We start from the raw sequence: 26,417 nt of genomic DNA, 5'->3' as shown, positions 1-26,417 counted from the left end.
TGGGAGCAATTTCCAAATGCCTGAAGGTACCACTTTAAAACTTCTTAGGGCTGAGCTCCCGCTAATGGAATCGATGTGACAACAGCCAGTGAAAGTGCAGGGCTCCAAATTCAAAACAACAGAAATCCCATAATTAAAATTCCTCAAACATAGAAGTATTTCACACCATTTTAAAGGTACACTTTTTGTTAATCCCACCACATTGTCCGATTTCAAATAGGCTTTACGGCGAAGCACCACAAACGATTGTTAGGTCAGAGCCAAGTCACAGAAAAACACAGCTTTTTTTTCCAGCCAAAGAGAGGAGTCACAAAAATCTGAAATAGAGATATAATTAATCACTAACCTGATCTTCATCAGATGACACTCATAGGACTTCATGTTACATAATACATGTATGTTTTGTTCGATAAAGTTAATATTAATATTAAAAAAATTCCGTATATATTGGCGCGTTATGTTCAGCATTTCCAAAAACATCTGGTGATTTTGCAGAGAGCCACATAAATTTACAGAAATTCTCATAATAAATGTTGATGAATATACAAGTGTTATGCATGGAACTTTAGATACACTTCTCCTTAATGCAACCGCTGTGTCATATTTCAAAAAAGCTTTACGGAAAAAGCAAACCATGCAATAATCTGAGTACGGCGCTCAGAGACCAAACAAGCCAAAAAGATATCCGCCATATTGTGCAGAAAACAGAAGTCAGAAATAGCATTATAAATATTCACTTACCTTGATGATCTTCATCAGAATGCACTCCCAGGAATCCCAGTTCCACAAAAAATGCTTGTTCGATAATGTCCATCATTTATGTCCAAATAGCTCCTTTTGTTAGTGCGTTTTGTAAGCAAATCAAAACTCAGGAAGCGCGTTCACTAGGAGCAGAGGAAATGTCAAAAAGTTCCGTTACAGTCTGTAGAAACATGTCAAACGATGTATAGAATCAATCTTTAGGATGTTTTTAACATAAATTTCCAATAATGTTCCAACCGGAGATTTCCTTTGTCTGTAGAAAAGCAATGGAACATGAGTTACCTCATGTGAACGAGTGTCACGAGTTTGTGGCACTCTGCTAGACCACTGACTCAAAGAGCCCTAACGAGCCCCTCATTTACAGTAGAAGCCTCAAACAAGTTTCTAAAGACTGTTGACATCTAGTGGAAGCCTTAGGAAGTGCAACATGACCAATATCCCACTGTATCCTCAATAGGGAATGAGTTGAAAAACGACCAACCTCAGATTTCCCACTTCCTGGTTGGATTTATTTTCAGGTTTTTGCCTGCCATATGAGTTCTGTTATACTCACAGACATCATTCAAACAGTTTTAGAAACTTCAGAGTGTTTTCTATCCAAATATACTAATACTATGCATATTTTAGCAACTGGGACTGAGTAGCAGGCAGTTTACTCTGGGCACCTCTCGGCACCTTATTCATCCAAGCTACTCAATACTGCCCCCAGCCAAAAGAAGTTAATCTGTACAAACAATAGTACGCAAGTACAGTGCCTTGCGAAAGTATTCGGCCCCCTTGAACTTTGCGACCTTTTGCAACATTTCAGGCTTCAAACATAAAGATATAAAACTGTATTTTTTTGTGAAGAATCAACAACAAGTGGGACACAATCATGAAGTGGAACGACATTTATTGGATATTTCAAACTTTTTTAACAAATCAAAAACTGAAAAATTGGGCGTGCAAAATTATTCAGCCCCCTTAAGTTAATACTTTGTAGCGCCACCTTTTGCTGTGATTACAGCTGTAAGTCACTTGGGGTATGTCTATCAGTTTTGCACATCGAGAGACTGACATTTTTTCCCATTCCTCCTTGCAAAACAGCTCGAGCTCAGTGAGGTTGGATAGAGAGCATTTGTGAACAGCAGTTTTCAGTTCTTTCCACAGATTCTCCATTGGATTCAGGTCTGGACTTTGACTTGGCCATTCTAACACCTGGATATGTTTATTTTTGAACCATTCCATTGTAGATTTTGCTTTATGTTTTGGATCATTGTCTTGTTGGAAGACAAATCTCCGTCCCAGTCTCAGGTATTTTGCAGACTCCATCAGGTCTTCTTCCAGAATGGTCCTGTATTTGGCTCCATCCATCTTCCCATCAATTTTAACCATCTTCCCTGTCCCTGCTGAAGAAAAGCAGACCCAACCCATGATGCTGCCACCACCATGTTTGACAGTGGGGATGGTGTGTTCAGCTGTGTTGCTTTTACGCCAAACATAACGTTTTGCATTGTTGCCAAAAAGTTCAATTTTGGTTTCATCTGACCAGAGCACCTTCTTCCACATGTTTGGTGTGTCTCCCAGGTGGCTTGTGGCAAACTTTAAATGACACTTTTTATGGATATCTTTAAGAAATGGCTTTCTTCTTGCCACTCTTCCATAAAGGCCAGATTTGTGCAATATACGACTGATTGTTGTCCTATGGACAGAGTCTCCCACCTCAGCTGTAGATCTCTGCAGTTCATCCAGAGTGATCATGGGCCTCTTGGCTGCATCTCTGATCAGTCTTCTCCTTGTATGAGCTGAAAGTTTAGAGGGACGGCCAGGTCTTGGTAGATTTGCAGTGGTCTGATACTCCTTCCATTTCAATATTATCGCTTGCACAGTGCTCCTTGGGATGTTTAATGCTTGGGAAATATTTTTGTATCCAAATCCGGCTTTAAACTTCTTCACAACAGTATCTCGGACCTGCCTGGTGTGTTCCTTGTTCTTCATGATGCTCTCTGCGCTTTTAACGGACCTCTGAGACTATCACAGTGCAGGTGCATTGATACGGAGACTTGATTACACACAGGCGGATTGTATTTATCATCATTAGTCATTTAGGTCAACATTGGATCATTCAGAGATCCTGAACTTATGGAGAGAGTTTGCTGCACTGAAAGTAAAGGGGCTGAATAATTTTGCACGCCCAATTTTTCAGTTTTTGATTTGTTAAAAAAGTTTGAAATATCCAATAAATGTCGTTCCACTTCATGATTGTGTCCCACTTGTTGTTGATTCTTCACAAAAAAATACAGTTTTATATCTTTGTTTGAAGCCTGAAATGTGGCAAAAGGTTGCAAAGTTCAAGGGGGCCGAATACTTTCGCAAGGCACTGTATAAACACCATGGGACCACGTAGCCAACATACCGCTCAGGAAGGAGATGCGCTCTGTGTCCTAGAGATGAACGTACTTTGGTGCGAAAAGTGCAAATCAATCCCAGAACAACAGCAAAGGACCTTGTGAAAATGCTGGAGGAAACAGCTACAAAAGTATCTATATCCACAGTAAAACGAGTCCTATATTGACATAACCTGAAAGGCCACTCAGCAAGGAAGAAGCCTCTGCTCCAAAACCGCCATAAAATAACCAGACTACGGTTTGCAACTGCACATGGGGACAAATATCATACTTTTTGGAGAAATGTCTTCTGGTCTGATGAAACAACAATAGAACTGTTTGGCCATAATGACCATCGTTATGTTTGGAGGAACAAGGGGGAGTCTTGCAAGCCGAAGAACACCATCCCAACTGTGAAGCACGGGGGTGGCAGCATCATGTTGTGGGGGTGCTTTGCTGCAGGATAGGACTGGTGCACTTCACAAAATAGATGGCATCCTGAGGCAAGAAAATGATGTGGCTATTTTGAAGCAACATCTCAAGACATCAGTCAGGAAGTTAAAAGCTTAGTCGCAATTGGGTCTTCCAAATGGACAATCACCCAAGCATACTTCCAAAGTTGTGGCAAAATGGCTTAAGGACAACAAAGTCAAGGTATTGGAGTGGCCATCACAAAGCCCTGACCTCAATCATGTAGAACATTTGTGGGCAGAACTGAAAAAGCGTGTGCAAGCAAGGAGGCCTACAAACCTGACTCAGTTACGCCAGCTCTATCAGGAGGAATGGACCAAAATTCACCCAACTTATTGTGGGAAGCTTGTGGAAGGCTACCCAAAACGTTTGACCCAAGTTAAACAATTTAAAAGCAATGCTACCAAATACTAATTGAGTGTATGTAAACTTCTGACCCACTGGGAATGTGATGAAAGAAATAGAAGCTGAAATAAATCACTCTACTATTATTCTGACATTTCACATTCTTAAAATAAAGTGGTGATCCTAACTGACCTAAGACATGGCATTTTTACTAGGATTAAATGTCAGGAATTGTGAATAACTGAGTTTAAATGTATTTGGCTAAGGTGTATGTAAACTTCCGACTTCCACTGTGCATTTTACATATCACACTTTACATTTTACATATGTGGTGCTTTTATATTTCCTTTTTTAATTTCACCTTTATTCAACCAGGTCGGCAAGTTGAGAACAAGTTCTCATTTGCAACTGCGACCTGGCCAAGATAAAGCAAAGCAGTTCGACACATATAACAACACAAAGTTACACATGGAGTAAAACAAACATAGTCAAATATACAGTAGAAAAATAAGTCTATATACAATGTGAGCAAATGAGGTGGGATATGGGAGGGTAAAGGCAATAAATAGCCCATGGTGGCGAAGTAAATACAATATAGCAATTAAAACACTGGAGTGGTAGATTTGACAGTAGATGAGTGTGCAAAGTAGAAATACTGGGGTGCAAAGGAGCAAAATAAATAAATACAGTAGGGGAAGAGGGAGTTGTTTGGGCTATTTATAGAGGGGCTATGTACAGGTGCAGTGATCTGTGAGCTGCATATATATAGCAATCACGTAACAATAATACATTTCCGAACATACGCTCATTAATTCCACACCTGAATACTTACTGACTGAAGACATTTCAGATTTTTTTATTTTATTAATTTGTTAAAATTTCTAAAAACATAATTCCATTTTGACATTATGGAGTATTATGTGTGTGTGTAGGCTGGTGATGAAAAAAAAACATCTAAATGTAATCCATTTTAAATTCAGTCTGTAACACAACAAAATATGGAGAAAGTCGAAGGGTGTGAATACTTTCAGAAAGCACTGTTTATGGTTGGACGACAAGCTGACCTTTAAAGTTTAGATGGATAATCTTGTGAGGAAGCAAAAACTACTAAAGCTAAAGCTACTCAGTCCCCAGGGACTTTTCTGAGGTAAGACTGCCTTCTCCTATTGTGCACCAGAGTCATGGAATAGTCTACAATCTATGCTTCACCTAGATGTATTAGTGCCCCTCAGTGCGTTTAAAACTCTGATGCAAGACTGTTCAGGAGGAGTGTAAATGTTTCCTCTAGGCTGGATCGTGTTGTTGTGCTGATTGTGTGTTGTTTTACATTTTGTAATGTTGTATTGATTGCTGCTGCCTTTCAGGTCTCCCTTGTAAACGAGATTGTCTCTCAATGGGCTTTTCCTGGTTAAATAAAGGTTAAATAAAGACAAATATATATATATATATATATATATATATATATATATAATATGTCTCCATATCCAATGCTGCAACACAGTCATGCTGTCCCCTTCTGGCCTTTGTGTGTGTGTGTGTGTGTGGGACGTGTTTACATTGAAAGTCAACAGTTTTTTTTTCTTCAATAGAGTGATCAGGGACGTGCAACTATAGTGTTCCTTCAAATTAAATAAATTAGTGCACCACATTTGGCAGAAAATTGCTTCATTTTCATCAGATGACAACAGAAGTGCAACACTATTTGGCTGGCAGCCACACAAGTAAATGAGCGTACAATGAAAAGCAAGGTCTTTTTTGGCAAAAAATGATGCATGGCCATCCTATTTATGTTTAGGACTATCATAGAAAGAATGAAGCCAGCTACATTTCCTAATGTTTTGCTTGAAGTTAATCTAGCATTTTACCCGAGAAAAATAGGCTGGCTAAAAATTACAGTAAGAAGCATTTTAGTTCTATGTTTACAAAATGCAGCAAGATTATTATTTATTTTTCCTGTGTGAAATCAGAATTCTGTGTTTTAACACGACCCCTAAGTTTAACTTGCTATCTAAGTGGCTGAGTTAATAAGGTGATGGGACATGTGTTGTGTTAGCTTTCTGCTGTGTTTGAGAAGTCAAAGCCCTTTGGATTAGTTATTTGTACAGCTGCCACTGCTATCTTGATTTCCTAGTTTTTTTTCCTCCTCTCTGTTCTTGTCAGTCTTCTCCCCTCCCCCCCCCCCCCCCCTCTTAGCAGAGCATGGCAGGCCTGTTGTCCTAGCGACAACAGACTCCACACAGACACAGCTTGTAGACATGCTGCTGGAGAGCCAGTACTGTTCTTCCTTCAGACAAGCAAGCCTCGAAACTTTGTTCATTTGCACAATGTCTCTTGTTCATATTCGCTTGTAAATGTCTAAACGCACCAAAAATGACATTTGGTAGTTCCTGTCTATAGATGTGTAACTTTATGAGCTGGATTGACTTTTTTATTTTTCATTTATTTTCATTTGCTCTCGTTATTTGCTCTCATATTTCATTGAAATGTTCTATTACGTGTGCACATTTTGTTAGCATTCTCTTATTAATAGACACCCCAATGGGCTTTTTAATTTTTTTGTCTCCCCCTTGTGTACTAAACTGGTAATACTGTAAATCCCGGGGTGAGGGAAGGACGGTATGACTATGAAACTCTGGATACCGCCTAACCCTAGTACTGTTCCGTTTTAGTGGTTTAGCGTGCAAGTCTGGATCTCAACCGATCTAGTTAGGATGCAACCTAAATGGAACTCGATCTTTTATAGGTCAATCTGCCACTACAGCACTATATAAGGATTAGGGTGCCATTTGGGATGCATCCTTAGTGTGTATAGCTGAATTGTTTGCTGGTGTTTGTTAATCCGTGTGGGTATTTGTATGGTGAAAAGCAGAGCCAGAGAATTATGGAAGAAGGCATTTGGAATCAAGCCGTTCATTATCTGCCATCCGTACTGGGCGGAAGTATACAGACGTAAGAAGGTAAAAAAGAGAGAAATGCGGGACAGCGGAGACTGATAGGAGAGTGAGAGAGAGACCAATAGAGAGACCGATACTAAGAGAGACTGATCCAGCCAGGGCAGTTGCTAAAAGGCATCTGCTGCTTTCTCTGCTGACCTTCTTGTGTGGACGCTCAGACAGGCAGTGGTTTGGTACGGGCAAGGACAATCGTGTGTGCACACGTCTGCCTCAACCTTGCTGTTGGCATTTCCCCCTGCCCGTGCTGCTCGGCCCTCTGGGTAATGGCTGATGGTAGTGGATGGATAAGACTGCATTGTGTTGTAGGAAAGGCCACCACATGTGGCATACCTGTGTTCGGAGGGAGGGAGGGAGAGGAATGATGCTGCAGAGTGATTAGACAGATCAGCGTGTTCTTAAAGGGCACCACATATGGCCCACCTGTACCCGTCACCTGCCAGCCCGCTCTTAATACTCACTGGGAGGGGTGAGGGAGGGAGAAAGCAAGATCCATTTTCTCCTCTCCATTGAATTGAATACATTCCAGATCTGTGTCTGTTTCTACAGCTAGTTTACGACGCGTTAGCAGAGTGCCAAAAGGCCTTTGAGAGAGGCAGTTGGTTTTTATCAGACCGTGGTAGTCAGTGCTCACATGATGTGCCTGCCTGCATGGGTTCACGTCAGGATTTGTGCTTCTATAAAGGACTCTAGTGCCAACTCTGTTCTCCAGGGCCAGTGTTCTGATGTTCCGGTAGTTTACAATGCATTAGGCGTGCGCTAATCGGCCTTGGAGCCTGTGGCGGGTCTGGTACTCTGAAACTGGCTGCGGTGGTGTATGGTCAGATGCAGGAAGAGGACTCCATCTGTAGTGAGCCATGAAGAGCAGGCCAAGACCCTCCCTCTGACCCCCCCCTCACCTAAACATGAATCCATGTCTATGAGAGAGAATTCGCTTTGTCTGTTTTATGCCAATGCTTGTCTTGACACCAGCCTGAACGACAGAAAAAATATTGTTCATGCCTTTTTTATTTATTGTGTTCTACTTGGTATTCTGCTGTAAAGCTCTTTGACACTGTCTGCCTTCATAAATGTTTATGATTTAAGGTGTGTGATCGATGACCTGTCTCCACAGTGACACACAGTTTAAATATGAGTAGGTGCCTCTGACAATGACTGTATCGAGTGTGAAATTACATTAACATAAGTATTCAGACCCTTTACTCAGTACTTTGTTGAAGGACCTTTTTGGCAGCAAGTCTTCTTGGGTATGATGCTACAAGCTTGGCACACCTGTATTTGCGGAGTTTCTCCCATTATTCGCTGCAGATTCTCTCAAGCTCTTTCAGGTTGGATGGGGAGTGTCGCTGCACAGCTATTTTCAGGTCTCTCCAGAGATGTTCTATCAAGTTCAAGACCAGGCACTGGTTGGGCCCCTCAGGGACATTCAGAGACTTGCAAATAAATTCATAAAAAATCCTACAATGTGATTTTCTGGATTATTTTTTCTCATTTTGTCTGTCATAGTTGAAGTGTACCTATGATGAAAATTACAGGCCTCTCATCTTTTTAAGTGGGAGAACTTGCACAATTGGTGGCTGACTAAATACTTTTTTGCCCCACTGTATATATGTATGTGTGTGTATTTATATTACTGTCAAAACACTACACGGCTCTAGAATTTTCAGATGTTCTTGTTCAGTGAAAATGAATTTGCCTTTATCTTTATGTGCTCTAATTCTATATGTAAGCCTAATTCAATTGCTGCTAATTCACCAGTTCCCTGTTAAAAACAGATCAGTGACATGTTAAGTGTCTTTCAGCCTACATAATGAGTGGGGGTGGTTTTAAGGGATGGGTGCTTTGCTACAGTACCTGCTCGATCTCTAGTGTAGCTCTCCCAATCGGCGAACTAGCTATCGTTATGTTACACAATATGAATGTGTATCAACGCCTCACTGTCATCTCCTCCTCTGTTTATCCAGAGGTGCGTTTTGTTCGCTTGAATGCTTGCTACTTCACATTGCGGAATGGTTTATACTGAATGACATGTTTCCCCAAAATGTTCTTGTATGTTTGTTCCCATTTGGTGGGTGTGGCGAGGTGTGGCTTGAAGCAATGCGTGATGTAGTTAAAGGGCATTGGCCATGCTGACAACCCACCACCTGACCCCTCCCCCATTTTTCAACTGGTCGTTCATTACTGCACCGTTTCCGTTCAATTGAACGTTACAGAATGTAAAAACGTACTGAACGCAGCCCTGGCACAAGCTGATTGGTTCTCCCCCTCCCTCTGCTTCCAGGTACAAGCTGATTCGTCGGCGGGTGATCTGGCTCATAGGTCAGTGGATTTCAGTGAAGTTTAAATCCGAACTACGGCCGCTGCTCTACGAGGTCATCCTTAACCTCATGCAGGACCCAGACCTAGTGGTGAGAGACACACACACACTAAAGAGTAATGAAAGCCATGATTAGGCTGTTAGACAGGGTTAATATAGTGACTACTGGTCCTTTAGTAGCAACAAGTGTTATTCACACACTTTACAAGGCAGGACAAATGGCCAGTTAGTTCTGCCGAGATGCCAGAGCTTGTTAATTGGAAATCTATGTTGTGTGAGCTTCAGGACATTAACTCCATGCTAACATGATGCACTTGTAGTACGCTAATTGCTAAGCTGCTTCTAATAAACTTTGCATCCATGATGGCTTACTTGGCTAATTAGCCTGTAATACTCTATACAGAGTGTCCTAGAGTCAACTCTGCTCTGACATATCTCTAGCTTCATCTGTAACTGAAACACTGTTTGGAAGTCTTCTTCTAAACAGTCTGCTGAATGATCTTCAGAACTGATATTTCCCCCAAATAGACTTGAGATTGCCTCCATTACCCACAGTGCCCAATCACACACAAATCTCTCACTTGAAGAGAGAGAATTACAGACCAGCATTTCCATGAAGAGTGTGGGTGGTTGGGGAGTGTTCAATAATAATGATTGTAGAGAGTTGCAAACTGTAGTCGGCTAGCCACCCTCTGCTGCTGTGTCGGCCTGTACTACTCACATGAAGGACTGTTTCCAGCGTGGGATGTGTTGTCTGGTCCACATACAGTACTGACCTTACTCTACGTGAATTAGTTGGACAACACTCATGCATCACCCTTAAAGTCCCTCTGCTCTGCACATGGAATGGTTCTCGATTGATTACTCACAGGCTAGCCGTCCAAATTATGTATACCTTCTGATCAATACTGCCTCCTTCAATTAGGGACTGCTGGGGCCCTGATTGGCGGTATTACCGTCAGAGTAATTGATGATAGCCACTCACGGTCTGATTCTGAAAACTTATTAATCAAACCAGCTACTGGTTATCAATAACTCCAGACACCAATAACCTGGTCCCCTGTCCAGTAACGTGAATGTTTTGTAACCAATCACCTCGTCATTCTGAACGGAAGTGGACCACTAATGTATTCAGTTAGGAAACAATTAACAGTATTACACATTATTCCAAAGTAATTATTATTAAATAATGTTATAAATACTGCCCTGTAATAAGTGTAATATTACTGCCTTTTAAGTGTGCAAGTAAAGTAATTTGCATGGTTTGGTAGACCGTGATCAAAAAGTGTATTTGAAATTCTGTAATTTTGTTTGTGCATTTAGTATTTAGAAAAATGTTTAGAGGGAAAAAGAGTGAGAGAGATGATAAAAGAGAGGGATTTTTGCATGAGAAAGCTCAACACACACACACACACACACACACACTGGACCACACACTGGGCATTTATCAGTGATATTTATGAGGTGAGTCACACCAGTCATAGATATCCATCCCCTGTAGACAGCTCAGCTGGCTGCCAATTCCTCAGTCCTCGTCCTTGCTTTTCAGACCCATCTGATTTCTGCCCTGTTTACCAAAACCTCGACTGAAAATACTTCCTGGTGACATTTCTGATTCCTTCAATTTGCCAAGCCCTGCCTCTACTCAGCGGAAAGAAAGTTCCCATAACCATTAAGGCTGCTTCACGCTGTGGCAGTGGCACTCTTCAGCCCATTGTGGCCCATTTTCTGTCACTCCGTCATCTGAGCTCTGTAGAATAGCAGGGTGAAGCTAGAGAAGGGCTGTAGAACATCTAAAAAAAAGAACTGATTTCACTGACGTCTTTAGTGAGCATCGTAGTTATTATCCATGCTGTGGGATGTCTGAGTTGGTATCGCTTACCCACAACAAATGAACGAAATGGAGGTGATTGCCTTGACTGCAGAAAGGGAACACAGACGCACAGGAAATCGATCTTCCGAGGTGTATAAACTGAACAGATGTGAGAATCGAGATTTTCTTATTTAAATGTCATTGTCTGCTTCTGCCCGGTAACAGGGTCAATTTGCTGGCCTTTTCATGCCCACCTTTTAGACCAGTGCTTGCCAATCCGAGAATGCAAAAGCTCTACTAGGCCTATTGCTTCTCCCAGCCGGTAGATGTCACAGGAATGAAAGGAAATGCAGTTTATTCTTATCAGTTGAATGGAATCTCACTAAGGGTGGCATTCAGTGTTTCTAAAGCAGCAGAGCAAACGTAGGTATTACTCTCAAGTTATATGCACCAAGCACGTTCATTCTTTTCATTTACTGCCATAGTGTCAAATTGTCGGCCCGTATGCAGTCTTGTCAATATAGGCGCCGACTAGTATTAATTCATCGAATGTGCAATGTATGCTCAATATACAGTTCACAGAGACAAAAAATATATACACTTGAATGATTGTCAAGGCAGGGTTTCAAAGTGGTGCTTTCACGTAATGGTTTTTGTTGATGACTTTTGGACTAGGCTATTCAACTGCTGGGCCGATACTGCGTCAGAGCTTTTATTGACTGCCCGCCGTACTTGGTTTAACATTAGCAGTGAGATTAAGGCCCTACGCTCTCTCACACACACTCTCACACACACACACTCCTGCTCAACTCTTGTCACTGACAGTAGGTTGTAGTCACTCCACTGTTCCACTCCGGCCCCAGACTTGTTTTCCTCTCCTAGGTCTAATCATTTGTTTCTGTCGTAGACGTGAGCTTCATCACATTGGCAGTGGTAGATTACACAGAGGAGACAGTCAATAACACTGGACGTCTTACAATTCCCCATGAAAGTGGCACTTTACTTCAGTATTCTCAAGTCTTCTCTTTTCAATTTTAGTTTTGATTATTTTATTTTTGAACATGAAATGCACTATGCATTATGTGGGCTGAATGCTGAAACGACACAGAATAAAAAGTCCCGTGATGATGATGACTGTCCGTTACTGCTTAGCACTTATTAACCATCACTTATTCACTTGAATAAAATATTTAAGTTGTGTAAATTACGTTTTATTTGATGACCTGTTTAATTCCAATTCATCATCTCATCACTATAGCGCTGCTGCCTATGCTGTTCTAGCAGCAAAGGGGGGACCAACTCAATATTAATGCCCATGATTTTGGAATGAGATGTTCGACGAGCAGGTGTCCACATACTTTTGGTTATGTAGTGTACCTCCGGAAGCAACTGCTCTCCCTCTCGATCGTGCATTCTTCTGTCTCTTCTCGTAGCAGGTATAAAATAAATGCACAGACCGGGCAACTTGGAGCAATGGATTATGGTCATTGTAGTTAATTACCACGTTTGATAACATTTTCTGCGGTGTATACTATTGGCTTTTTGGTAACGACAACTCCCTACAGTTCAGACTTGATCTGATTTATCTCTAGAGAAACTGTGCAATGTGCCCATTGAGCTCACTGAAAAAATTTGAACGGAATTGAATTGAAGTCATTCAATTCTGTCAATTAGTTGTCTGTCAATTATTTGTTTAAAAACCTGACACTTCGGTTAATTACCTCGCTCATCACAATCCCCAACAACAAAACCTTAAGTTCATCTCTTATTCTTAGTCGGTCTTCTCAACTGTGAGTACAGCTCCATATTCAGCCCCATCCCAGACATATTTGGCAGAATACCAATGTTTTGTTTTTGTTCTAAAGGTGCGGATCGAGACGGCCACAACTCTGAAACTCAATATCCTTTTCATTTAATCTATTTTTGCTGAAATACAAATGTTTTGCTTCTTTCAAAAATCGATATTGTTATGCACCTCTCTTCCTGTCACTGTGAAGTCTCTCTGTGAAGATGAACCTCTTGTAAGACCTGTCAGTTTCTTTTCCTTAATGTGTCACCTGTCGACGACTTTGAGTTCCGGACAGAACAGTTCTTACCGGTGAGTGCCTTTTCTAGGGGAGAAATGTTTTTAAAGAATGTTGCTAAAGAATGTTGCTAATCGTCTTCTATTGGCCTTGCTTTTTTTAGTTACATTTTTTGAGGGTAAATGCATGGTATGCGATAATGGGATGTTAAAATGCTCTCCCTTCCCCTCTCTCTCTACCTCTACCTCCCTCTCTCACCCTTTAGTATCTGGAGTCTATTTTCAGCCTGCTATTCCAGCTGTTGCAGCAGGTGACAGAGTGTGACACTAAGATGCAGGTCCTCCATGTGATCTCATGTGTCATTGAGAGGGTTAACATCCAGGTGAGGGGTCAAATCCCAAAGAGCTCATTGCCTAAAATGTTTTTTTTTTTGTTTTTACTAAGGTCATGGTATACGTCATGGCAGGATACACATTAGGATATGCACATCTAATTGATGTGGTAGCTGGGTTAAAAAAACGCCACTATATTTAAAGAAATACAGTGGCATCCATTGCCTTTGATTTATTAGGAGACAGCCCTTGCTGTTAAGAACAACCATCATGTAACCGGGATGCAACATTTCTCAGCCTGCTCTCCCTCAGGCTAGAGGAAACAAAGCTACTTTCTAAGAGCAAAATAAACCAGTCACATCATCACTTTCTCGGACAGTTGCATTCAACTGCAGGGTTCCGCCGTCCTTCCGCTGAGGATGTGTTTGTCAGTCATCACAAGTCATAAAGTGAACTCCGAGTTCAACTGAGCACGACGAAAGTTCTCACTCGCCGTTTTTGTTTTGACCTTCTAGCACTTTTATAATAGTACCATCGGATTGTTTTACTAAATCTACTCGGTGTTTGTCAGCCTTTGATGACCTTTATTCTTTGTATTTTTCAGTGGGGTACTCTATTTCTCCTCAATGCTCTCTTGACTTCACTCCCTCATAAATGGCTTCCACTCCAGTCAACTGTCATTATATTTAAATCGCCTGTCTTAACTGCCTGTGAGCGAGAACGCAGTCACATGAATATTCTATTACACCTCACAGGGAAGTCTTAAAGGCAAAAAATAAAGAAATAATGGGGTAGAAAAGGCATAATGAAACCATGGCTTGGAGATGGGAGATTTTTTCTTCTTCTCGCTTTCTCTTCTGAATTTACAAATCACCCTTTTAGAATGGCTTGGTTCCCTCTCATCTTCTTTAAAAGGCTGCATTTGAAAGCTGTCTGTCTTTTTGTGATTCTCTTTTTCCCTCTGCTCCTTAAAAATGTGTAACGGTGCAAGACATTCAAACGCGGAGCTCTCACAAAGGGAGGGCGGGAAGAAGGGAGGTGGAGGGAAGTGAGAGAAAGAAGCCTAAGAGGGGAAAGGGACAGGAAGCATGGAGGAGCTGGAGCAAGTAGAGAAAGAGACAGACTCAGTGCATGAAAATGTTATTTAAAAAAAAAAATGGTATAATTAAGTTTTGGCCCATATAAAAAGTTTTGGCCCATTGCACTTAGGTAGTTGTAAATCAGCGGCCGCAGGTGCTGACATATTTACCAGTTTCGAAGGGGAAAGAGAGCGACTGGTCTCAGTCGACATGCCTCCGACTCAATCCAATAAAGATGTAATTATAAACACCTCCTTTACAGAAAAGCTGCCAGAGAAAGAGAGGGTGTGTGAGGGAGAGGGAGAGAAAGGAGTGTGTGGGCTATGGTAAACTCACTCTGAGCTCTACTGTCGAGTTGCCAGTCTGTTAGAGGAGTGGGGCTTAATTTGATATGTACTCATTTTACTTTTATTGCCAAGCAGCAAATTAGCACATTTCAGGGAACATTAGCAGCCAGTGCAAAGAGTTAGTCTGTTTGTGTTGGGTACTTGGGATGAATACATTGGTATGGCTGCTTAGGAGAGAACGTACACAGTTGGAGTCTTTCTTGATATTTTGAAATCGTGTTACCACAAAGAATATCTTGACCTGCTCCCTACGATTTCCACCCAGGTGTATTACAAGGAAGGACATTATCCAACAGGTAGAATGGTTAGGTCTGGCTCAGAATACTTCCCACATTAGACATTGTGTTCGTACAAGACGTACACCCTAACTAGTACAACTGACACCTGGACCTGTACACGCTTCCCAAATGGGACAATAAAGACATTGATTGATTTGATTTGGGCTTCCACATTCATATTGTATGAAGGCCTTTGTGTTTCTATTGAATGGAATGCTCTGGTGTTTGTTGTTGCTGATCGGATTGTGTTTTCTCTTAGATCCGGCCATATGTAGGCTGTCTGGTCCAGTACCTGCCACTGCTTTGGAAACAATCAGAAGAACACAACATGCTGCGCTGTGCCATACTCACCACACTGGTTCACCTTGTACAGGTATGACACATACGGGGTGGCAGGCAGCCTAGTGGTTAGAGCGTTGGACTCTCGCTCTAGCAACCAAAAGGTTGCGAGATCGAATCCCCGAGCTGACAAGGTAAAAATCTGTTGTTAACCCACTGTTTCTAGGCCGTCATTGAAAATAAGAATAGGTTCTTCACTGACTTGCCTGGTTAAATAAAGGTTACATTTTAAATTAAAAATAAATACACTCCGTCTTGCCCCTTAGCCCTTTGTTGCCGTTTGTCATTGCTTCTCCCAGTGTGTGTGCACGCACCTGTATGGGAGGCTTGAGCGAATAACCGTATCCTGGGGTATTTTGAAATGCCGACACTTTGATTTTCAATACCATAAAAGCTTGGCTTTTTAGTGTAGGCTCATATTCATTACTGCAAATTGTAGTAAAACCTTTTGCGATGTCATCACAGGGCCTGGGGGCGGAGAGTAAGAACCTGTATCTCTTCCTGCTTCCTGTGATCCAGCTGAGTACAGATGTCTCGCAACCACCGCATGTCTACCTGCTAGAGGACGGACTTGAGCTGTGGTACGTACACACACAGAGACAAACAGTTCCACACAGAGACAAACACACACAAACTCAGCCCTGAGAGCAGACTGATACTAACGGTCTCTGTCACTCTTCTAAAGGCAGACGCTTATCAGGCACTTACAGCACTCACCTTTCTTCCATCCCACCCTCTGTAGCTCTCTCTCTCACTCCCCTCTTGGATTTTTCCCTCTTTTTCTTCCCTCTGCTTTCTCTCTCCCATTATGCGCTCTCGCTCTCCCCCCCCCCCCCCCGCTTACGTGCGTGATGTTGATTTTGCCTTTGCTTCCTCCCAGATAAACAGTTGTGACCGAAATACGTATTTACCTAATTTACCGAGTCATTTGTGTCAACAGCTTCTCTTTTTTATTCACCTGCTGTCTCGCACTCTATTTTGTGTTGTGTCTCGCGGTTCGTTTTTAGTTCTCCCCTTTCTCTAGCTCTGTCCTTCTCTCCCTCGTTCTCTCTTTCCTTCAATCACTCTCTTTCACGTTCATTCATGCCCTCTGATGGGCGATGACGATAAGTTCAAAGTAGGCGTAACACACATACTGCCCATTTTCCCGTGCGACCAGAGCTCTGAAAATAAGGCATTTTTTTTTATTTAATTTTTTTTTTTCTTTTTTACATTTGTTCAAAATGGTTGTTCTCCTTACAGAGCCATTTTGTAGTAAACGATCCTATTGTGGAAGGCCTGTCTGGCTTGCAAAAGCTTGAACGCTGAGGCCTTAGCGTGGCTCGTCTTTTGTTGTGCCTTTCGATGACGTTGGCCTAGTTACACATGGTTAGCAGTGATAAGAGGGATTACGCGTCCTATCTCTGAGCCGGTGTGTCAAACAGGACCGTCTCTGAACAAGCACATTGTCTGCTTTTAAATTGTCATCTCAAAGGGCAGAACGTCTGCAGTGATGTGCTAGACTGAGCTTGAGTTGCTCTCAATAGACTGACTCAATTGACTGTGATGAACCATTGTCATGGTTTTGAGTTTGATTGACTCATTCAGACAGATTCTTCTTTTATGGTTCAGCCACACATTGACACATTGACGTTTCTTCGCCAGCCATAGATATGTACATATTCTGAGTCTCAAACACTGTTTTTGTAGTGTTGTCTGTTCTGTTCCATTGGTAAAGCATGGTGCTTGCAATACCAGGGTTGTGGGTTCGATTCCCACTGGTGACCAGTGTGAAAATGTATGCTCTCACTACTCTTAAGTCGCTCTGGATAAGAGCGTCTGCTTAATCTAGGGCTCTGTTATGGTCTGGTCAGCAGCTTTAAATGCTTCTGTGACGCTAACTCTCGGGTCCTCTTCTCCATTTCACATCCACCCCCCTCTCTCGCTCCACCCTCCTTTCTCTCCTCCATCCCTTTATCGACCTACAGGTTGGTAACGTTGGAGAATAGTCCGGCAATCACCCCAGAGCTGCTGAGAATCTTCCAGAACATGTCGGCTCTCCTGGGTGAGTTTTACATTATTGATGTTGATGATGCATTTGTGAATGATTGTGGGAGTAGTTCATGACCCTAGGTTGGCAACACAAATTCTATGTGATTTCAATGTGACTTTCTCCATTCTGATGGTTTTATTCTGTTCAATCCAACTCAAAACAAAAATAGCTAATGAATACACTGTACACAATACTAAAACTGAGGCTATTATGACTATTAACATGGGAAAGACTGTATGAAAATGTGTTTGCTACATGCACATATTACAATACAGCTGTACATAGAGGCAGCGTACAACTAACTACGAACAAAATTCAAATGTCACACCACTCACTTTGTGCACGCACACCATCCCATAAGTCCAGTCCAGCTGTTGTTGTGCTGAGTTTGCTGCTCTCGTTGTGACTGCTTGAAGGAGACTGAAAGTTGGAAGCAGCCAATCACAGAAATGCCTGCGATTGGCTGACCCCACTGTGTCAAGGCCCCTGGCAACCATGAACTTTAGCAGCCAATCGGTTTGGCTAAGTACACAGGTGTGAAGGGTCCGTTTACAACCCATAGCCTAGAGGGGAAAGGGAGCCTAATGCTGGAGTTCGAAAGTTGCAGAGTTTGTGTCCCTGAGAGAGGGCTGTGAGAATGAGATGGTGTGCAAAGAGTCACCGGCAGGGAATTTGTAACAATTCTTCTCTGATTTTAGAAGATACCATTGCACAAACAACATGTTTATCTAGGCCTTCACAAGCACTAGTACCATGCTATACATGATTTAATAATTGCACCGGGGGGGGGGGGGGGGTTGGCTCCCTTTCTACGGGCATTCGACCAATTGTGCTATTGTGTGTGTTTTTTCACGTTAATTGAAAACTCATTTTTGTACATAATGTTTCTGCTGCTGTCTCTTATGACCGAAAAAAGCTTCTGGATATCAGGACAGCGATTACTTACCTCGTACTGGACAAAGTTTTTTTTCCTTCAGCAAGTCGGACACAAAGGATTTACTTCAGACACCCGACAAGGCCAAAATCCCTGTCATTTGCATGAGAACAAGACGGAGATATCAGGGCCGTAGGCCGGTGTGCCTTGTAAGGATGCGACGCCGAGTGGGTAATCTGCCTCTACCATCAGTCCTATTAGCCAATGAACAATCATTAGATAACAAAATAGACAAACTACGATCACAAATATCCTACCAACAGGACATTAAAAACTGGAATATCTTATGTTTCACCGAGTCGTGGCTGAACGACGACATGGATAAAATACAGCTGGCAGGATTTACGCTGCATCGGCAAGATGGAACAGCTTCCTCCGGTAAGACAAGGGGTGACTTGTCTGTGTATATTTGTAAACAACAGCTGGTGCACAAAATCTAATATTAAGGAAGTCCAAAGTTTTGCTCGCCTGAGGTAGAGTATCTCATGATAAGCTGTAGACCACGCTATTTTCCAAGAGTTTTCATCCTTTTTTCCCGTAGCTGTCTATTTACAACCAGAAACCGATGCTGGAACAAAGTCCACAATCAATGAGCTGTATATAGCCATAAGCAAACAGGAAAATGCTCATCCGGAGGTGGCACTCCTAGTTGCCGGGGACTTTAATGGAGGGAAACTTAATCTGTTTTATCTCATTTCTACCAGCATGTTAAATGGGCAACCAGAGGGGAAAAAAACAACCTAGGCCACCTTTACTCCGCACACAAAGACACGTGCAAAGCTCCCTCTCACCTTCCATTTGGTAAATCTGACCATAATTATACCCCCCTGATTCCTGCTTACAGGCAAACACTAAAGCAGGAAGCAATAGTGACTCGGTCAATAAAGAGGTGGTCAGATGACGCAGGTCTGTTTTGCTAGCAAAGCATCCTCACTGAGCTAAAGGGTAGAGCTTCCGCTTTGAAGGAGCGGGACAAGGATCGGGACTCTAACCCGGACGCTTATAAGAAATTCTGCTATGCCCTCAGATGAACCATCAAACAGGCAAAGCGTCAAATACAGGACTAAGATTGAATCATAATACACCGGCTCTGACGCTCGTCGGTTGTGGCAGGGCTTGCAAACTATTAAAGACTACAAAGGGAAGCACAGCCGTGGGCTGCCCAGCGACACAAACCTACCAGACGAGCTAAATTACTTCAATGCCCGCTTCGAGGCAAGCAACACTGAAGCAAGCATGAGAGCATCAGCTGTTCCGGATGACTGTGGGATCATGCTCTCCGTAGCTGATGTGAGTAAGACCTTTAAACAGGTCGACATTCACAAAACCGCAGATTACCAAGACGTGTACACCAAAGTATGCGCTGACCAACTGGCAAGTGTCTTCACTGACATTTTCTACCTGTCCCTGACTGAGTCTGTAATACCAACATGTTTCAAGCAGACAACCGTAGTCCCTGTGCCCAAGAACACCAAGGTAACCTGGCTAAATGACTACTGACCAGTAGTACTCACGTCTGTAGCCATGACGTGCTTTGAAAGGTTGGTCATAGCTCACATCAACACCATTATACCAGACTCCCTCCAAATTGCATACCGCCCCAACAGATCCACAGATGATGCAATCTCTATTGCACTCCATACTGCCCTTTCCCACCTGGACAAAAGGAACACCCATGTGAGAATGCTATTCATTGACTGGAGCTCAGCGTTCAACACCATAGTGCCCTCAAAGCTCATCACTAAGCTAAGGATTCATCACCTACCTATGCAACTGGATCCTGGACTTCCTGACAGGCCGCTCCCAAGGTTGTAAGGTTAGGTAACAACACATCTGCCATGCTGATCTTCAACACGGGGGCCCCTCAAGGGTGCGTCCCTGGTCCCCTCCTGTACTCCCTGTTCACCCATGACTGCATGGCCAGGCAAGACTCCAACACCATCAAGTTTGCTGACGACACAACAGTGATAGGCCTGATCACCGACAATGATGAGACAGCCTACAGGGAGGTGTGTGTAGTGCCAGGATAACAACCTCTCCCTCAACGTGATCAAGACAAAAGAGATGATTGTGGACTACAGGAAAAAGAGGACTGGGCACGCCCCCATTCTCATCGATTGGGCTGTAGTGGAGCAGGTGTCCACATCACCAACAAACTATCATGGTCCAGATGCACCAAGACAGTTGTGAAGAGGGCACGATGAAGCCTATTCCCCCTCTGGAGACTGAAAATATTTGGCATGGGTCCTCAGATCCTCAAAAAGTTAAACAGCTGCACCATCGAGAGCATGGTTGCATCACTGCCTGGTATGGCAACTGCTCGGCCTCCGACCGCAAGCCACTACAGAGGTTATGCGTTCGGCCCAGCTTCCTTCCATCCAGGACCTCTATACCAGACGGTGTAAGAAGGCCGTAAAAATTGTCAGACTCCAGCCACTAGCAATAGACTGTTCTCTCTGCTAACGCATGGCAAGCGGTACCGGCGCGCCAAGTCTAGGTCCAAAAGGCTTCTAAACAGCTTCTACCACCAAGCCATTAGACTCCTGAACAGACAATTTGCATTGTCCCCAACCCCTCTTTTACGCTGCTGCTACTCTCTGGTTATCTATGCATAGTCACCTTAACTCTACCTACATGTACCTATTACCTCAACTAACCTGTGCCCCCGCTCATTGACTTTGTACTGGTATCCCCTGTATATAGCCTCGCTGCTGTTATTTTACTGCTGATCTTTAAATATTTGTTACTTACTGTAACTGTTTTACTCAAAACTTATTTTTCTTAACTGCATTGTTGGTTAAGGGCTTGTATATAAGCATTTCACTGGAAGGTCTACAGCTGTTGTATTCGGCGAATGTGACAAATAGAATTTGATTTGATATTAGGTAGCTGTGTGCTCAGACCTTAACTACTTTTAGCAAGTTAGCTAGCCACCTAACCCGTTTTTAGCATTAGCTAACACAACTAGCTAACAAAAGATACACAAATAAGATACACAAACTAGTAATGTAATTATAGACTGCTTGTGGAAATCATCATGTCACCATCTTCTTGCATCCATCTGACCATGCAGACTGCAGAGTGAAAGTCAAGAAATAGGGTTGATTGGTATCTAGATTTTTATATCGTCAAACTGTCCTTCTCTTGTACTGGGATATACGGTATTACCGGCTTAGTACACAAGGAGGCGCCAAACATGCACAAAAAATGCTCGGAGATGAGGGGAAGACGAGCTTTGACTTCTCAAATATGGCAGAAAGCTAACACAATTGCTGTGTTTTGTAAACGCACATATAAAATACTTCTTATTGTAATTGCTGCTCAGCATCAGACTAATTTCGTGCTTCAGACAGTTGCACTTCTCCACTCACAAATTGGCATTTTATCAGCAGACAGCGCTATTCCATCCCTTTACATTTGTGTGTAGAAGGTAGTTGTTGTGGAACTGTTAAATGACTTGTTAGATATTACTGTAATGTCAGAACTAGAAGCACAAGCATTTTGCTACACTCGCATTAACATCTGCTAACCATGTGTATGTGACCAATAAAATTTGATTTGATTTGACCAACTACTTTTCTCCAGTACTTTAAACAAAACATTAGGAAATGTAGCTGGCTACACTCTTTCTATGAATAAACATTAGAAATATGATGGCCATGCATTGTTCTTGCAAAAAAAAAGACATTGCTATTTCCTTGTAAGCTAATTTACTTGTGTGGCTGCCAGCCAAATAGTGTTGCGCTAATGTATTTTCTGTGAAGGAAAACTGTAGTTGCATGTCCCTGATCACAGTTGACTTTCAATTTAAAATTCCACCACTGTCAATATACAGCTGGACTCACTGCTCCTGCTTTCTCCCGTTGTGCTAGTTACAAACACACACGTGACTGGTGTTAACTGGTCTGGTGAACTGTGGTACATGTTAGCGTCATAATGTCAAATAATGAGGCAGGTGAAATGAAGAACGTGATCTGCATTATCTAACCTATTGGTAGACTGCAAGTATTTTCTTAAACAGTAGCTTCAAATATTAAAATGTATTGGAAAAACTTGAAGGAAATAGTTGGCTATTTCCAAATACCCCGGTGTAAGGTACATACAGTATACCGCCCAAGCCCGACAGCAATAACCACAAACAGACAAAGGCAGCCCTAACAAGCACATCCATCATCATTCTGTGTAAGTAGGCAGAAGCAGTAAAAACGAATTGTTTCGATTTACTTAGTTACACACACTTATTGTGTCATTGTCATTCTGGTTAAGAGCCTGTACTAATTGGCTAAAATGTCAAATGTCTTCATGTTATGAAAGGTATGATCTCAGAAAACGAAAACAATATTATGTAGTTTTCTTTTTGGTAAAATGTAATCCTATAGTTTTCTCTGTCGATTGAGTGTCCGTAGTGTAACTGGTTGCTGTCCTAGTGTTGTCAGGCCACTCTGTCTTCCCTCCCTATCACTCAGTTTTGTAATATAGGGTCATAGTTCGTCTTGTTCCAGGAATTGCTTCAAGGCCAGAGGAATCATGACGTTGTATTCACTGGCGCTTGATTGAGTGTGGCGCTAGTGGCTGGGTGACTTGTGGTCAGTAGTAAATCCCCTGGCCTGTGGTGTGAAGACAGAGTACAGAGACGGGATTGAAGAGTGGGGATTGATTCAGTGCTGTGGGGTGTCAGGTGGGTGTAAACAATGTAGTTTGGGGAAGATTGACACAGGCTCACTATGTAACTCCAGGTGTATATATGGATACTGTCCAAATCACATTTTATTTGTCACATACACATGGTTAGCAGATGTTAATGCGAGTGTAGCGAAATGCTTGTGCTTCTGGTTCCGACAATAATAACCAACGAGTAATTGGTTGTGGGCAGGTGTATTTTATACTGATAACAAGTTCAAACAGGTGCCATTAATACAGGTAACGAGTGGAGGACAGAGGAGCCTCTTAAAGAAGAAGTTACAGGTCTGTGAGAGCGAGAAATGTTGCTTGTTTGTAGGTGACCAAATACTTATTTTCCACCATAATTTGCAAATAAATTCATTAAGAATCCTACAATGTGATTTTCTGGATTTGTTTTCCATATTTTGTCTGTCATAGTTGAAGTGTACCTATGATGAAAATTACAGGCCTCTCTCATATTTTTAAGTGGGAGAACTTGCACCATTGGTGGCTGACTAAATACTTTTTTGCCCCACTGTATAGAATCCCTATTAATTCAATAATATATCTGAGCCTAGTCGTGAATATTTCACTTTTAAAATGTTAAATGTAATTTTATTGTGGCATGAACACAACCATTCATGTTTTCACTCCATTAGCTCCTTTACTAGGCTACCTGTGCACGTTCATCCACTCACAACATTTCCAGCCTCCAGACAGTGGTGAATGTCATCTGTTACACAAAACACGACAAGTGTAATGACATTTGCTGATTGTCATTAGGCCAGAATTTATGCGTCCACTGATGTCCGCGTGCGTCTCGTTGTCAGCCACCTGTCTCTGCCTTGGCAAAATGTCAGTGTTTTTCATCTAACCACATCCAGTTTTGAGTGTAGGCTATACCACCGGTTTTCAAGTCCATGTGCTCATTTTTCATGCCTCTGATAAGTGATATAATAGCTTACATTTTTCTCGACGTTTTGTTTTAACTATTTATTTTGCTGGGACGTCATACTGGACCGTACCACCTTACTTTCATCCCTGATACTGTCTTAGATCACCTTTTAAATATATCTAGATGGGCTCTTGAGGGCAGCTGCAAATGGCTATCCATATAGTCTTAGTCTGATAGTCTTGAGTGGGGTGTGCTGTAGTTGCTATTGAATAGTGATGAGTGGGCCTAATAGCAGCGCGTGCTCCCAGCATTAACCCACATAAAGGTCTCATGTTTTATGAATTCCATGCTGTAAATTACCTCTCCCTCTTTTCAATCCGGCAGCCATTGCTCCTGCCCAGATTTGTGCGTCAGCAACCAGGTCTAAAGCAGCCCCATAGCCTTTCAGTCCCAATCCATTCTCACAAACAACATAAAGAGAGGAGAGGTTTTGATCCCAGACTATGTCACAACCGGCCTTGACCGGGAGTCCCATAGGGCAGGCACACAATCGGCCCAGCATCGTCCTGGTCAAGGGAGGGCTCATCGCGCTGTAGCTACTACTTGTGGCAGGCCGGGCGCCTGCAGGCTGACTTTGGCCATTAGTTGAACAATGTTTCCTCTGACACATTGGTGTAGCTAGCTTCCGGGTTAAGCGGGTGGTTGTTAAGGAGCAGGGTTTGGCGGGTCATGTTTCGGGAGGATGCATGACTTGACCTTCGCCTCTCCCGAGCCCGTTAGGGAGTTGCAGCGATGAGACAAGATCTTAATTGGATTGCAATTGGATATCACAAAATTGGGAAGACTAAGGGTGTAAAAAAAAACTAACGAGGTTTTAAATAAATGCAGCTAAAATAGGCCTTGTGAATAGTACTATTCTTTTCGTAACATCCCATTTTTCTGCTGTCCAAATGTGTTCCTTTATCTTCTCAGTAATGTAGAAAAGCATGAAGAGACAGGCATATGATGTAACATGTCTTTATCTCTGTGGCTTTGCCTCCAGATCCTGCTCTTACAGTGTGTTGGGAATGGGATGACACTCACAGTTAGTCACCATCCATTCACAGCCTCCTCATCCCCACGGACTCATTTAGTTTTGAAGCTTATTTAAGCTCCCAAACACCCGTCAAACTCTCTCCCAGGCAGATGGCTTTAATATCTCTTTTAATACAGCTGGTTGGCCTCTCACCCCCTTTCTCCCTTTACACACCTCAGTATCCCCAGAATGGCTCTCCCAATGGTGATGTGCCGCGTTGACACCCCTATAATGTCTGTCCTTATTAAAATGTACTAGACAGTACAGAAATATGAGCTATGTTGCTACCTAGGTTGATCGGACGATCTACCTAAAAATGCACTGAACTACCAAAAATGAAGCAACATCTCAGGAAGTTAAAGCTTGGTCGCAATTGGGTCTTCCAAATGGATAATGACCCCAAGCATACTTCCAAAGTTGTGGCAAAATGACTTAAGGACAACAAAGTCAAGGTATTGGAGTGGCCATCATAAAGCCCTGACCTCAATCCAATAGAAAATGTGTGGGCAGAACTAAAAAAGTATGTGGGGGCAAGGAGGCCTACAAACCTGACTCAGTTACACTAGCTCTGTCAGGAGGAATGGGCCAAAATTCGCCCAACTAATTGTGGGAAGCTTGTGGAAGGCTACCTGAAACGTTTGTCCCATGTTAAACAATTTAAAGGCAATGCTACCAAATACTAATTGAGTGTATGTAAACTTTTGACCCACTGGGAAAGTGATGAAAGAAATTAAAGCTGAAATCATTCTCTCTACTATTATTCTGACATTTCACATTCTTAAAATATAGTGGTGATCCTAACTGACCTAAAACAGGGAATTTTTACTAGGATTAAATGTCAAGAATTGTGAAAAACTGAGATTAAATGCATTTGGCTAAGGTGTATGTGAACTTCCGACTTCAACTCTATAAAATACTTTCTGCTCAGCATCAGACTAATTTTGTGCTTCAGACAGTTGCACTTCTCCACTCACAAATTGGCATTTTATCAGCAGACAGCGCTATTCCATCCCTTTACATTTGTGTGTAGAAGGTAGTTGTTGTGGAACTGTTAGATGACTTGTTAGATATTACTTACTGTCGTGTCAGAACTAGAAGCACAAGCATTTCGCTACACTCGCATTAACATCTGCTACCCATGTGCATGTTTCCAATAAGATTTGATTTGACCAGCTACTTTTCTCCAGTACTTTTCTTGGTGTAGCCAGCCTACTTTTCTCAGGTAAAATGTAAGATTAACTTTAAATGGTTTCTAATGAAAATTGGTATCTTGTGGAATCTAGACTAGACAGTACAGAAACATGAGCGATGTTGCTTGCTGCTCTAGGTTGATCAGACGATCCACCAACTAACCCATCTGTCAACTATACATGCAGTAGGACCTTTGATGTCATC

The 26,417-nt window shown here is 42.3% G+C and overlaps 1 protein-coding gene across 2 annotated transcripts in view; it reads left to right on the top strand.

Annotated features, from left to right (window-relative positions):
- ipo11 (importin 11) overlaps positions 1-26,417 on the top strand; it is a 234,206-nt gene that overhangs the window by 80,459 nt on the left and 127,330 nt on the right. Inside the window, exons 16-22 of one of the 2 annotated variants that reach the window (XM_021606535.2) lie at positions 9,177-9,303; positions 12,891-12,924; positions 13,083-13,123; positions 13,315-13,431; positions 15,345-15,458; positions 15,890-16,005; positions 17,392-17,468. In XM_021606535.2, the coding sequence (XP_021462210.1) occupies positions 9,177-9,303; positions 12,891-12,924; positions 13,083-13,123; positions 13,315-13,431; positions 15,345-15,458; positions 15,890-16,005; positions 17,392-17,468 (626 nt within the window). The remainder of the gene's footprint in view (positions 1-9,176; positions 9,304-12,890; positions 12,925-13,082; positions 13,124-13,314; positions 13,432-15,344; positions 15,459-15,889; positions 16,006-17,391; positions 17,469-26,417) is intronic. The other variant, XM_036980135.1, reaches the window with a different exon arrangement.

Source organism: Oncorhynchus mykiss, chromosome 6 (assembly GCF_013265735.2).
Source record: "Oncorhynchus mykiss isolate Arlee chromosome 6, USDA_OmykA_1.1, whole genome shotgun sequence".
NCBI classification, from domain to species: domain Eukaryota; kingdom Metazoa; phylum Chordata; class Actinopteri; order Salmoniformes; family Salmonidae; genus Oncorhynchus; species Oncorhynchus mykiss.
This window is presented reverse-complemented; position numbering and strand designations above follow the sequence as displayed.